This window comes from Mustela lutreola, chromosome 4 (assembly GCF_030435805.1).
Source record: "Mustela lutreola isolate mMusLut2 chromosome 4, mMusLut2.pri, whole genome shotgun sequence".
NCBI classification, from domain to species: Eukaryota; Metazoa; Chordata; class Mammalia; order Carnivora; family Mustelidae; genus Mustela; species Mustela lutreola.
Window position 1 is genome coordinate 9,462,597 of NC_081293.1, and position 15,077 is coordinate 9,477,673.

Consider the following 15,077-nt stretch of genomic DNA (forward strand, 5'->3'; position numbering starts at 1 on the left):
GTGACAGTCCTCACTCCAGAGCTGAGCTGCGGTTTGCTTTGTCATTTGTTCCTGGCTCCTCCCTGCCCCGCCAAAATGGATGTTTCTTTATTTAAATGCTGAGCAATGGCATGTATAACACTTAGTTTCAGATGAAATTCTGTAAGCCTTGACATGTGTCAGAGAAAGAGCTAGGAGAGAGAGCAAGGAGGCATGTGTGCAGAGAGAGAATGGGGTGACCGCTGTGGCCGGGCCCCAGCGTGGGCTGGCCTCTCCTCCTTTCACTCTCGCTCCCCAGCCTCCTTGCCTGGTCTTGACTTTTTATTTCTTTTCTTGGTTCCCCTTTGGTTTCTATCTTTGCCTTCTCTTGGCCTTGACTTAATTTTGCCTGTGGCATTCATTGTCAGGAAGATTGCTGTGGAGGATGTGATATTATGTAGGGGTTGTAAGATGAAACCTTAACAAAGGAAAGCTTTTAAGAATAATTTGTTGGGCTTTAATTCATTTTTTATACAGATTTTATTTAATTCAAATAGCTGGATACCAACTTTGGGATAGATTGAACTTTTCTATACTCTGTGGATGAACTACACAATATATCAAAAATGTTAATTTTGCAGACTTTAAAGTTTACTTTAGATGCTGTTATTGAAAAGATATGTAATAATAATTTTTCCTTTTTTTTGTTGTCTTTTGCTGCGCATTTCTTGGATGAAACTGATCCTGATATTCAAACGTGACTCTGCAGTTTACAAGGTTCCTTTGCAGCTCCCCTCTGGAGGTAAGAGTTTACTCCCTAACCTTAATGCTTGGGTCACTAATGGAACATCACTACTGGCATGTTTTGTTAGGCACTTATTTGGTAATTTAGAGGTGATCCTTTTGTTTTAACGCATACTCTTCAATAATGGTAATGAGATGAATACGGACTTTTTTTAGAATAAGAAATCCTGTAAGTTACAGAACTGCTCACCTTCATAACAGGTCGTTGTTTCTTTTAAGGACATTTTCTTTTTTTAAGTAAACTGAAATCAGTCTTGCATTGTAAAGAGCCTTATTGTATCTGTTTCGTAACTGTTGACGCTAGCCAAATGGTCTTAACTGCCCTGGCATTAACTGAGAGCTGGAGATGTTGTGGGGGGCTTCGGGGAGGGGTGCTATTGTCAGGCAAGTTTCCGTTGGTTTGAGAGCTCTTTTTCAAACCCCGGAATTGATAAGGGAAGAACAAAGGACTTACCTGTTACTGAGCCTTTTTTAAACGCAGGCTTGCTCCCTTCCTGTGTCTCCCTCCCCAACTTCTCTCCGGTCCTTCCCTCCCCCCTTCCCAGTGCACTGCCACCTTGAGTCCTCATACTCGTTCTGCAGTGTAGAGCTGGGTTTCCAGTGATAACACTGTGGTATAAAGATATTTAGGAAAAACACCTGACCTGTGCGTGGACACAAGATGGGTAAGGCTTGGAGGAAGGAGGAGGACGGAGGAGGCAGCAGAGTGTGTGCGAGATGCTTGATCTCAGAAGCAAAGCTGGGATTCAGAGCGTTCCTTCCCTTACTGGCCACACCGGGCAAATAGCAACTTCCCTGTGCCTGGATTTTCTTATCCTTAAAAACGCAGATGATAATTCCTACCTGTCCAATGAAGGTCAACATAGCAGCATATTTTTAAAAGATTTTATTTATTTGACAGAGAGAGAGATTACGCAGAGAGGCATTGGGCGGGGGGGTGGGGGGAAGCAGGCTCCCCGTGGAGCAGAAAGCCCAATGCGGGGCTTGATACCAGGACCCTGGGATCATGACCTGAGCCCAAGGCAGAGGCTTTAACCCACTAAGCCACCCAGGCGCCTCCTTAGCAGCATTTTTAAAGTGCTACTCAGGGACACCTGGGTAGCTGAGGCTCAGGTCTTGATCCCAGGGTCATGAGTTCAAGTGAGTTTAGTAAATCAAGTGCTACTCAAACCTTAGCAATATTTCGTATTTTTCTCTTGGGCTGCACTGCAGCCGCACACAGTAAGATGCTCTTCTCTGCCTTCCCTTGGTTCTTCCTTCTGCTTCTGTTTATATTGCCTTTAGGTTCCCTTCCCCGTTCCCAGCTTGTCCAAATCCTGTCCGTCTTCAGGTTGAGCCTACACGCTTTGTCCACTGTCTGGCCCTTCTCTGCCTCTACACACAGAGGCAATTGTTCCCTTTTCTGCTTCTGTGACACTGTGTTCACGAAATTCCTGAAGCATTATGGGTATACAGTGTAGCCCAGTCTGGCACATTCAGTACTCTTAGAGACCAGTTTGATGATCGCCAGGGGAAACTGACGAGGCCAGAGAGTGCCATCCAGGTTTGGTTACATTTTCTAAATAATCCAGCATCAAGGGGGAAACAAAGCTCTGTTTGGACAGACTATGGGCTTTGAAATGTCGGCTCATGAGCAAGTCATTTCATCTTTTAGTTAATCTAAAAATGGAAATGGTGATATTTTATGGTTATTAAAACAAAATGAAATAGTGTGTGACAAACACTGAGCATAATGCCTGTCACATAGAATTTTAAATAAAGTTTATTGCAAGAACAATAAAAAAAGCAAACCATAAGAAATTTGAAGACAGTAGAAATTATATAATTTACTCTTTAGTTGATGAAGCATTTTTATAAGTATAGTAAGATGGGAAGTATCACAGAGGAAAGGATTGAGAAGTAAGATTTGCTTCTGTTAAAAATCCGTAATTTTGGGGGTGCCTGGGTGGCTCAGTTGTTAAGTGCCTGCCTTCAGCTCAGGTCATGATCCTGGAGTCCTGGGATCGAGCCCCACGTCTGGCTCCCTGCTCAGCGGGAAGCCTGCTTCTCCCTCTCACTCCCCCTGCGTGTTATCCCTCTCTCCCTGTGTCTTTCTCTGTCAAATAAATTAAAAAATCTTAAAAAAAAAAAAATCCTTAATTTTGTTCATTAAAACGTATATAGATAGAAGGCAGTTTGGGGAAGGTGTGATAAGGTTATTACACTTAATGATCTCCTGGAATCAATTTTAAAATGTACTACTTTATTTCCCATAACTTTTGGTTGTATTTTATGAGATAGTGTGGTGAAATACCAATGGTAATAAATGTTTTAAGAGTTTAACCTTGTAAGTAATCAAAGAAGTATAGTTTAAAAGAACAGTGATAAATGCTTGCTTACCTATTTAGATAGCTTTTTTTTCCCTAATGAATGCTTAGGAAGATCGATAGGATGGAATGTTTTTAAACTTTGTCTTTTAGAGAAATCACTTTGGTCATCTGTATAAATTCATATCTGTGGGATGTGTGCCTCAGTAATTCTAGGCTAAGAATCACTGCCTGAGAAATAATGAGAAGTGGGGACAAAACTTGCATAAATGTTTATTATAGCATGACTTGTAATGGCAAAAAAAATTATAAACAGTCTAAATGTCCAGCAGTAGGAGAAGGTCAAGTAAATAATGGTACAGACAGCCATATTACGGATAGAATCGACAGCCATTAAAATGGGGATTATGCATATACATATTCATGAGTGTTGATGAACAAAACAGTGATAGAAGTAGGATGTAAAGTTATACATGTAAATCTCATTTTAAAAATAATTTAAGCATACAGAAATTAGTTACAAAGAAGACATACAAGATGTTAAATTTTTTGATCCTTTGCTTTTCCATGAAGGTGCCACAATGGGGAGACGAGAAACCTTGGTAGGTTTTTAGCGGTGGCTTTTGTCATCAGTGTTTGGGAAGTACATCAGGCAGGTTTGATTGATGTGCAAACAGGATCTAGTTTTGTAGGAAAAAGGTGGGTGGGGAGAAATTGCAGGAGCTTAGGTGAAGAGAATGCCGCTTAAGGTCTCAGGTTGGACTCTGATTTCAGCAAGAGCTCTGAGGGGAAACCAGGAAGAATGGGTTTGAGCAGAAGACATTTAGGCTGGATTGGTTTACCTGGACATGGCGTGAGTAAGGAGGCTGGAGCTTGCTGTCCGCGGCACTCCTGGGGCAAATATCCTTCTAAATAGACCTCACCTATAGACTTTTCTCAAATGTAAGCCCAGTGAGAGAGGACCCTGTTTTTCTTGTTTCGTCTGTGTGTCTGGTTTTAGTATAGTAAATAGTACAGTGGAGGCTGTGGGTAAATATTTGTTGAATGAATGGATGGATGAATGAATGACTGAGCTGGGTGAGGCTGAGGCTGCAGAGAACAGGGTTTTACCCATAATTTGGCAGCGGTCAGCTAAAAACACACAAGGCCTGATATTTGTGTTTCGATATGGTTAACAGTCTTTCTAGCAAGATTGTAGCTACTTAAGATCAGGATCTTCATCTTTTTTCGTCTTTGGACGCTCTCAGGTATAGATAGGACTTGGAGTTTACCAACTGTACAGCTAGAGTTATACCGAACAGATATATTTTTTTAAATTATATCTGGCTAAATATTGAGAATCTATGTGCAAAAGCTTTTCTCTTTGGTGAAAAGTAGAGGGAAAGTATGATCAAATTTTAGTGATAGTTTCTGTCAATTTCTGTCTGATCTGCTTTCTCCACTTAATGATCTGGAGTTGTGTTTTACCTTGTTTAAATATCTCTTTTCTTACTGAGCTTATGGACTTGGGAAAGGAAAAAAAAAAGTCAAAATTACAGATGACCAGTGTGCTTTTCTTTACTTGAAGTATTTGGGATATACTTTGAGGGCTTTCTGTTGGAATTTTGCAGGGGCTTCCTGATGACCTAGTTAGTTAGTGGCTGCTACCCCAAATTTTCAACAGCACTGAGCTCGGGATTCTGTTCCTTTGCCACCTCACAGAGCCTGAAAGCCAAAGTAAAGCCAAAGCAGGAGAGTGTTAGGAGTCCCAAATGCTTAATTTGCCATTGCGCTCATGTTTTAGCTGGAGAAGGAAAGTTTCACATATGGTAAATACCAAAACACCTTCCCTAATTTTGATTAAAAGAAAAATCTGGTAGAGACCATAAAATACATGAGTCTTGCAGTAGAAAATGAAGACTACTTTAAACTTCACTTTGTCCACAAAACTAGTACAAATGAGCCATGCCCCTTTGTTGTAAGTCCTAAACAGTTAACTGCCACATGAATCTAACGAAATTGTCAGGTTATAGTAATTACATCAGTAACTTGATCTGCTGTCATTTGAATGGAGCCATGTGTGGAGAGTCAGTTACTTCCCTCTGTGGGGCTGACCCTTTTACATTCCTGTAAGCTGAAGACTAATAGAGCTCATTAAGCTTTATGGGAAAAGAGCTTTTATCACCTCGTCAAGTCAGGCAACATATTTCCATTATATTCCTAATTTCATGTGGCTCTGTGGTTGCTGATGTGCACTCCCCTACTAGGTTCACATCGGCCCTCTTCCTTACAGACATTTTTATTGACATTTCTAAGTCTGAATTACATTTTGTGTGGCACCACCTACAGATGTCTTCAATTAAATGTAGGTAAATAAAGGGGATTATATATCAGAGGCTAAAAGATTCTTGAAATTCTCTTCCGAATCAGACTTTGCCAGCCAGTCCAGTAGGGTGCAGTCTTGTCGGCATTTCGGAGGCGGAGAGCGACAGGAGAGATGTTTGTAGGACATTTCACCATGTGTGAATGTAGGTGGCTTAGGTTCTGTTAAGGTATGTCCTTCCGATTTCATTTCAAATCAATTACAGTCTTCATTTAGTAGGTATCATAGTCACTTACTGAGATGTTAGCACCTGTAGTGGATGGGTGCAATGCTAAGCTCTTTGCTTATGTTGTTTTAATTCTCATAGAGCGTCTGTGAGGTAGATATTCCCAGGTTTGTTCTAAGGAAAATTGAGCCCGGAGAGGTACATTGGTTGAGCACAACATCACAGCTGTTGATATGTGGCAATAATAACAAGGTAGAAAGGAGAAAATGAAATAATCTATAAGATTTTTTTTTTAAGTTTTAATTTTCATTCTAATCAGTTAACACATAGTGTCATATTAGTTTCAGGTGTACAATATAGTGGTTCAGCAGTTCCACACATCACCTGGTGCTCATGATGACAGGTGCCCTCCTTAGTCCCCATCACCTGTTTCACCGTCTCTCCTCCCCACCTCTGGTAATGCTGTAAGATTCTTGCACTATGTGAAGTGGTAAGTTCGAGATGTATTTTGTAAACCAAAGGGCAAGATTTCTCAAGCTTGGCACTACTGACGTTTTGGATCCATTAAATCTTTCTTGTGGGCGCTATCCTGTACATTGTGTCATGCTTTGCAACATCTCTAGCTTCTACCTAAGAGATGCCAGGAGCACCCTCCCCCTGAATTGAAACAAAATGTCTCTAGACTGCCGGATGTCCCAGAGGGGTGAATTGACTCCCTCTTGAAAACCACTGCCCTAGAGCAGTCTTAGAAACAAAGAGATCCAGTTGATAAGCCAGTTGTGAAAATAACGGCCAGGATAGCATGTTTTCAGTCTCAGGAGAGGCAGAAAGGAGGAGAGGTGAACAAAGAAAAGGGAGACGGACAGCAAACAGCAGGAAGCCCAGCCCTGCTGATTGCACTCAGTATAAATGATCGGAACCGGGACTCTGCTGTCGACATGTTCCGTATCTACACTGTCCCAAGCACATGCATAGCTAGTGGTCGTAAGTAGATACTGAGCTTTTTAGGATCTGAATTTAAAATTTTAAGATTTTAGTGAACTTACGAAGCCGCATATGGCCAGTGGCTCTCCTATTGGACAGTACCTATCCGAACACTCTAATTAAAAGTTAGAGATTGTCAGATTAGATTTAAAAAAAAAAAAAAAAAAAAAAGGCAAGATCTACCTTAACTGTGCTGACGTGGATCATTTAAAAGTAAAAGGCCAGAGTAAGGCAAACCACGCAAATGCTAATTGTGAAAAAGTTGGAGTGGCTATATATTCTTATCTGACAAAGCAGACTTCAGGGCATGGGCTGGCAACTGAAAGGAAGAGGGACATTTCATAGAGCTAAAAGGTCAGTTCATCATAAAAAAACGCAGTAATCCAAAGCGTGAGACAGTCATAGAGCCCAGGAACACCTGGAGCAAAAGCCAGCGGAACTGAAAGGGGAAGGAGTCCAGTCCACAGTGGAAGGTGGAGACTCTAGGACGACTTTCTCCATAGTTGGCAGAAGAATTAGAAATTAGGAGGACTACAGAAGATGTGAACAATACTATCACACAATTTTACTTCATTGACCTCTGCTGAACACTGTACCCAACAGTGACAAATGACATATTTTTTCAAATACACAGGGAACATTCACTAAGATCAGATGCTGTACCATTATACAGAGCTCAGTAACAGAAAGGATCAAAATCATCCCTGATCACAACGGAATTGTTAGACTCGATAATAGAAAGAACTCATAGCTCAGTAGTAATAAGACAATGTAGTTTAAAAATGGGCAAAAGACTTGATTATGTATTTCACCAGAGAAAACATACAGTTGGTTAATAAGCTCATGAAAAGATGCTCACCGTCCATTAGGGAAATGTAGATTAAAACCACAATGAGATACCACCACAAACCCCGGAGAATGGCTGTAATCAAAAGACAGTAACAGGTGTTGGCAAGATGTGGAGAAATTGGCAACCTTAGTCACTGCGGGGACGTTTAAGATGGTATAGCCATGGTTTTGCATTTCTTCAAAATATTAAAGACAGGGTTACTGTTTGACCCCAAAATACAGGAATATCCAAGCAAAATGAAAAATAGACGTCCAAAGACTTGGATGTGAATGTTCATAGTAACATTATTCATAATGGCCAGAAGCTGGGAACAATTGAAATGTCCGTCAGCTGGTGAGTGGATAAACGTCTGTGTGTACAGCGGAGTACTGTTCGGCTATAACGGGCACCAGTTGTGATATAGGTTACAATGTGGGTGAACCTTGAAAACATTACGCAAAAGAAGCCAGACACAGGGGGCTACATACTGTGTTTCAGTTTTAATGAATTACTCAAAAAAGGGAAATTTAGAGAGACGGAAAGCAGATGAGTGTAATTATAGGTAGGAGTGAAGGATTAAGTACATACATAGGGGGCTCCTAGGAGCTTTGGAGATGATAGAGATAATCCCAAATTTGATTGTGGTGGTGATTCCACAATTCTATAAATTTGCTAAAAATCACAAAATTAACGCTTAAAATGGGTGAGTTTTTATCATATGTAACTAAAGCTGGGGGAAAAAAGGCATATATCATTTCTTCATCCTTTAATATTCTAAAATGTAGAAAAGATCTGATTCAACTTGGTATCTTACTTCCTTACTAACCCCTAGTTGTGGTGTAGTGTTTGCAGATTTAGTATTCCCCAAGATAGTGTTATATATTGAAATAGATGTGTTTGAAGGAATATTAGCTATTTGTTAATACTCTTAATTTTAAGTGTTGGCCATTAGTGTATTTTAATAGTTTGTAAAACCATCTTTCCCACTTTTTTTTTTTTTAAAGATTTTATTTATTTATTTGACAGACAGAGATCACAAGTAGGCAGAGAGGCAGGCAGAGATAGAGAGAGAGAGAGAGAGGGAAGCAGGCTTCCCGCAGAGCAGAGAGCCCGATGTGGGGCTCGATCCCAGGACCCTGAGATCATGACCCGAGCCGAAGGCAGCAGCCCAAACCACTGAGCCACCCAGGCGCCCCATTTCCCACCTTTTTTTTGAAGTTGAGAGCGACTTCTCACTTGGAGTTCTGTGGCAGCCTGAAATAATGTGGGCATCTGGGTGCCTCTGTGTACACTGACTGCGATCTGCATGTCTGCATACACTGACTGCGATCTGCATGTCTGTGTACACTGACTGCGATCTGCATGTCTGCGTACACTGACTGCGATCTGCATGTCTGTGTACACTGACTGCGATCTGCATGTCTGTCTGTGTACACTGACTGCGATCTGCATGTAGTAGCAGGAAAAAAAGGACCATTAAAAACCTAACCATCTCTTTAATCTGCAAGCAAATGAAGTATCATTGCTTGGGGTGGCTCTGGTAGGTATCAGGATACCTTCGGTGGCCAGAATTTGGAAGAGGGAATGGCTGTTACCAAGGTGGGTTCTGTAGAGTTGAAGGGAGCTTGCAGAGGTAGTAGTCAAGGGGTGACGTGGAGAAGATTGAGCTGTTAAACTTGGAAGGGGAGTTAAAGCCGTTTTACCAAACAAGGAGGATGCTGTGGATCTGATAGCCCGGGAGCTATGAGAGAAGCCGGGAAGAGGGTTCAGCTGGGTGACTTAGACGAGCTTTCATCTGCTGTCTGGTCTGGGGCCTGGGAGCACCAGCTGTGCGAAGAGAGCCAGGACCAGGGCAGACAGAGGTATTGACCGAGGGCTAAATCTCAGAGAATGGTTGTCAGGCTGCTGTTGGTACTGAATAATTTAAAAAGGAAAGCTAGGCTGTGCCTACCGATAAAAGGGAGTTCAAGTGAGAGGTGCTGTTTTTTCTAGCTAACGTGGGTTGGGGAAGAGTCCTGTAGTTTTCAGGCTGGGTCCCATGTGCTGTAGAATCAGGCTGAGTAGTGTTGGGTGGAGGCACCAGTTTAGAATTCAAGAGATAATCATTGGGATTATCACTTGATTGCTTTCTCATTCCCTTAAGTCTCAAGGGTTTTGGGAGCTTGTGGCTGGGGCGGGATGGCTGCTGAGGCCACTGACAAAGAATCAGTTGAACTAAAGACATTTCCTGTTTGCCCTCTATTTACTTCGGTAAGCAGGGCGTAAGGATCTTTTCTATGGTAGTCGGAAGAGTATTCCCTGGGCTCACACCCAGCAAGTGCTGGTGGAATTCAGCGTGCTTCTGGGTATCGCATGACAGTTGAGCCAATGTTACTTGAAACTTTATGTTTTAGAATGAAATCGTATAAACTGGAAGTCTTTTTCTGGAAACCAGTCTCCTGTGATAAAAATATCAAAATTCTGAGAATAAGAGAAAAAGTACTAGAATAAAAAATCCAGACCTTAAAGAGGAAAAATGCCATAAATTTCCTTGTTGAAGATGTTTCTGGCGTGGAGCTTAGATTAGTTTAGGCTTCTTAAAATCCAAGTCCTTTCCCAGGTACCTTTTTGCCAGATCAGTCTTCCTTTAGCAAGTAGTTACGGTTCTCATCATTACTCCAAGGATCTTTCAACTGTGTTCAAAATTAAGGTCATCTGCCTTGACAGTTTTCATTACCCATTACATGTGCATGAATGCTTCCGAAAATGTTTGAATGGTAAATCCTGGGGTGGATTAGTTTCCATGGGGATGTCAGTCTTGTTTGATGTTTGCAGTCATTCAGTTTTAAATAAAAATATCAGGCTGGGTTGTCACTGGGGGGATGCTTTCCCCCTCTGTAAGAAAGACCAGAAAAATGGGCCACAAATTGAACTGATGTTAAATTTAAGTTTCATTAAGGTAGTTACTCTTGATTCTAAGGTGTTTGTCGTAGTCTTCAATAAACTTTTTAAAAGATTTTATCTATTTATTATTTGAGAGAGAGAGAGAAAGAGAGAATGAATGAGAGAGAGCATTAGAGGAGAGAGGTCAGCGGGAGAAGCAGACTCCCGCTGCTGATGTGGGACTCGATCCTGGGACTTTAGGATCATGACCTGAACCGAAGGCAGTCACTTAACCAACTGAGCCATCCAGGCTCCCATCTTCAATAAATATTGACTAATCTGTAGAATTTGAGGTTTGAGGTTCTGTTACTTTTCCTTGTAAGGTTTTGTGGTGCCTCAGTAGAAGTCTTTTTATTGGATAATTAGGTTTTAAAAATATAAGGAAATGTCAAAGTAAATAGTCAACAGATTAACATTTTAATTTTTTTGTATTCTGCAGTAGAAATGCAAAAATAAGTTCCTTTCTTATTTCTGTCACACTTATTAAACACATTTACTGTAAATCATTCTTCAGTGATTTAAGCTCTGTAAAGTTCAAATTTTTGTCATCACAGTGCTTCTAGTTTAAGTTATGAGTATTAGGGTGGACTATTTTGCTTGCCTTGAAGCATTTCATTTCCTAAGAATTATGTCATTGAGAAATACATTTCTTGATTCATCCTCTGGCTTAGTAAGCTGCTGAAGCCTCTTAATCCATTACATTAAATAGAACATGTTCCTGTATTATGATTGTGTTCTGATGTGAGCCAGCACAGAAGCAGTGTCTGGTGAGAAAAACGCCAATAGTTGAGAATTCCCAAGTTTGGGTCCTTCTTGTTCATCTAAATGGGTCTTGTGACCTTGGACAGGCCCCTTTATCACCCCAACCCTCACTTTTTCATTTTTAAAGTAATTAAGGGTATCTCAAATGAAGAGCTCCCTCAAACTGAGTGATCTTAGCTAACATTTTAACATATTTTGTACAGTTGACTCTTGGGCAACGTGGGTTGAACTGTGGATCCACTAATACGTGGATTTTTGTAATAGAACAGTATTGTAAATATATTTGCTCTTATGATTTTATTAATATTTTCTCCAACATTATTGTAAGAATATAGTATATAATACATATAACAAAACAATTGACTATTTCTTTTATCAGTTATGTTTCCTGTCAATACTAGGCTATTAGTAGTTAAGTTTCAGGGAGTCAAAGATTATTTGTGTGTAAGATACCATCTTCACAGCCATCAGGTTGGCTGTTATCAAAAATATAGCAAACAATAAATGTTGGCATGGATGTGGAGAAGTTGGAATCCTTGTGCATTGCTTGTAGGCATGTAAAATGGTGCAGCCTCTATGGAAATGAGTGGCATTTCCTTAAAAAATTAAAAATTGATTTACCATATGATCCAGCAATTTCTTTTTTAGGTATATACTCATAAAAATTGAAAATTGGGGCTCAAACAGATACTCTGAACCAGTATTCATAGAGGCATTGTTCCCAAGAGCCAAAAGGTAGAAGCAACCCAAGTGTTTATGAACAGATGAAGAGATAAACAAAATGTGGTCTGGGCATCTCGTGGAATATTCCTCAGCCCTAAGAAGAAGGGAGACTCTGACACAGGCTACGACATGGATGGACCTTGAGGACATCATGCTAAGTGAAATAAGTCAGTCACAAAAAGACACACACTATGTGATTCCACTTACCTGAAATAGTTAGAGTAGGCAAATTCATAGAGACAGAAAGTAGAACAGAGGTTCCAGGGGCTGGGGAAGGTGGAGGGAGGGAGTTACTGTTCAGTGGATACAGAAATACTTGGCAAACTCAAACTCATAATTTAAAAAAATCTATTCATATATTATACATAATACTAATAAATCTGAGAAAGACATGCTTTTTAATTTATTTTTTCTCTTTTAAGACTTAATAGAGAGGACATGACTGGGGGGAAGAGGGAAGGAGAGGAAGGAGCGGACTCCCCACTGAGCAGGGGCCCCACTTGCGGGCTCCATCCCATTACCCCGGGATCATGACCTGAGCCAAAGGGAGAAACTTAACCAACTAAGCCATCCAGCCACCCCCCTTTTTTCTTTTTAAAAAAATTATTAAGCCAGTTTGATTTATTTTTAAAATGTTTCTGAGGTAGTACTTTCTGTAAGGAGTTTATTTTCTGTGTATTTGGAGAATATTTGATTTATATAATGTTTATAAGTCAATTTTACAGAGCTCCTCTAATAAGGAAATGTGATGTTATGATCCATTAATACTCTCTGAAGGTAGGAAAATATTTCATATATAATAAGAAATAAAGACTTTTCTGAATCACAAATTCACAGACATAGAGCTCTGAGCTCCAGTTCTGCAACTTGAGCTATAGGTCACATGTAAACACAGAAACTCATGGGTTCAGATCTCAAAGAACTGTTCTCCTTAACTGACTGAGCTCACGGATACACAGGCAAAAAATACCCCTCGTGAACCAGAGTCTCTGCCTCTGCCTCCTCTCATTCAACAGAGAATGGATCTACGTCATTCACCCAACAGACCATAAACCGAATCTAATCCTGCTGCCACTGAGGGGCTAACTTACTGGTTATCAAACAGAAACAAAAACAAAGGCACAGACTTAGTGGAGAGGGAGAAAAAGACAGAGAAACAGCACAACTGGAGCAGTGGGAATGTCTTCGAGAGTCAAGAAAAGACAGGCTGGGCATCTCAGACCATGAGGGCCCTTGTGCGTTTCTTAGCTCCAGTAAGTGTCGCTTGAGCTCCTCAGTAGGTCACCTCCAAAACTGCTCAGCTACATTGTCAGGTAGAGAAAAGCCTGATAACCATACATACAGAGCATGAGCACATTAATTAGTGCCAGTATTAGTAACAGTAAAGCTGGTGCAAGGAACATTTGTGAAAATACAGATACTGAGTTACACACACACACACACACAATTTAATAAGGGGTTGAGATGAGTTTGCTAAGTTGTTTAGAATAATCCAGTCCAGAACTGCACTTAAACCATAAGAGACTCTTAACTCTAGGAAACAAACTGAGGGTTGCTGGAGGGCCGGTGGGTGGAGGGAGGGTGAGGTGACTGCGGGATGGGCATTAAGGAGGGCACGTGATGGAATGAGCAGTGGGTATTCTCTGCGCATGCTGAATCACTAAATTCTATCCCTGAAACTAATGATACACTCTATGGACTATATGTTAACTAAATTGTATCTAGAAATAAATGAGGGGCGCCTGGGTGGCTCAGTGGGTTAAAGCCTCTGCCTTCAGTTTAGGTCAGGGTTGAGCCCCACCTCTGGCTTTCTGCTCAGCAGGGAGCCTGCTTCCCCCTCTCTCTCTGCCTGCCTCTCTGCTACTTTTGATCTCTGTCAAATAAATAAATAAATAAATAAACGGAAAAAGAATACCCATTTTTTTGGCCTTTATCAAATTTCAGGTATCAGTGGTTCTTTTTAACACATACTAACACATACTTAACACATACTTTTTAACACATACTAATAATTCTCCAACCTCAGTCTCTAAAACTCTTGATTATATATTAGTGCATTTTTTATTAAAAATAAAAGAAAAGAGTATGTATCATCCACGAACCCTGTACTGATAGTACCCAGTGTTTTTTCCCATCTTCATCAGTCTGTTTGTGTGCTGTACGCATGTAGAGAGGGGAAATTTTCATCTGGTTGGGATCATACATGGCATTTTATATTGTCTTCACTTGACTTGGAGAAATGTTTATGTTACTAAAAATTCTTGGTAAAAATAGCTTTTATTTATGATGTAATAGTTCCTCATATAAATGTACTGTAATTAGCTTATTTTATCTTACAATTTTGTTTATTTGTTTCTTTCTCCCAATTTGGAAGTACATAGACGTCATGGTATCGGTGTCATGGACATAGTAGAGCTGATTAAAATTGTTAAGTTAGATGCTAATGAGTTGTTTATTGAGATTATCAACAGAAATGGAGGCAGTTGGTATAGTTTGTTCCTCTCCAATGACCAGCTAATCTTCATCAGCTCAGGGATTCTGATAAAATCGAGGCATTTAGAAGTTTACCTAGTATAAAGTACTGTGTGGCAATTAGAATTGTGTGAATAGGAACATCATAGAAATTCTTCCTAATTCTAAGGCTATAAAAAATAAGTCATGTATGTTACTTAGCAAAATCAACTTTTATATGCTTTATGACAGAGGAAGTGTTGCTTAAAATACAGTGAAAGAAAATATTGTAAATTGTACACGCACTTTCTTTTATTAACGTCATTTAAATGTAGTTGTCTTTGAATTGGAATATAAGTGGTGATTGGAAATAATCATATCAGAATAAGCCTGAATAGACTAATAATTGTGGTACAGGCTTGTTACAGAATTAGCATTATTTAATTTGTTATACCTAACTAAGATAATTGAATATTTTGAAGGCTAAGATCAATAAATTTGTCCCCTATAATGTAAGCTGGGTTGTGAAATATTGACATCCAGCAGGATATCAAATCAGGGTACTCACAGTTTCTGTTATTGTCAGAACGAGCCCTCCAAAAAAGTAATCTAGAAAGACAAAAATATTTCCTGGTGGTGGTGATTGCAGTGCCTATTGGTAGCTAAACCCATCAGGTAATGTTCCCAACTAGTTCAAGGCTACAGTTGTCTTCTTGAGGCGAGGGGTTGTCAGCCAGCAGGGCCTCAAGCTATCTGAGTGTTGTGTCCGTCAATGGAAGTACACGGTTATGGAGTTTTCCTTTTTCTGGA

At 40.2% G+C, this 15,077-nt stretch overlaps 1 protein-coding gene across 9 annotated transcripts in view; it reads left to right on the top strand.

The window, feature by feature from the left end:
* The window catches only part of ATE1 (arginyltransferase 1), a 173,496-nt gene that overhangs the window by 48,712 nt on the left and 109,707 nt on the right, over positions 1 to 15,077 (top strand). For all 9 annotated transcript variants that reach the window (XM_059172993.1, XM_059172992.1, XM_059172997.1 and 6 more), the window contains one exon: positions 728 to 760. In XM_059172993.1, coding sequence (XP_059028976.1) covers positions 728 to 760 — 33 coding nt within the window. The remainder of the gene's footprint in view (positions 1 to 727; positions 761 to 15,077) is intronic.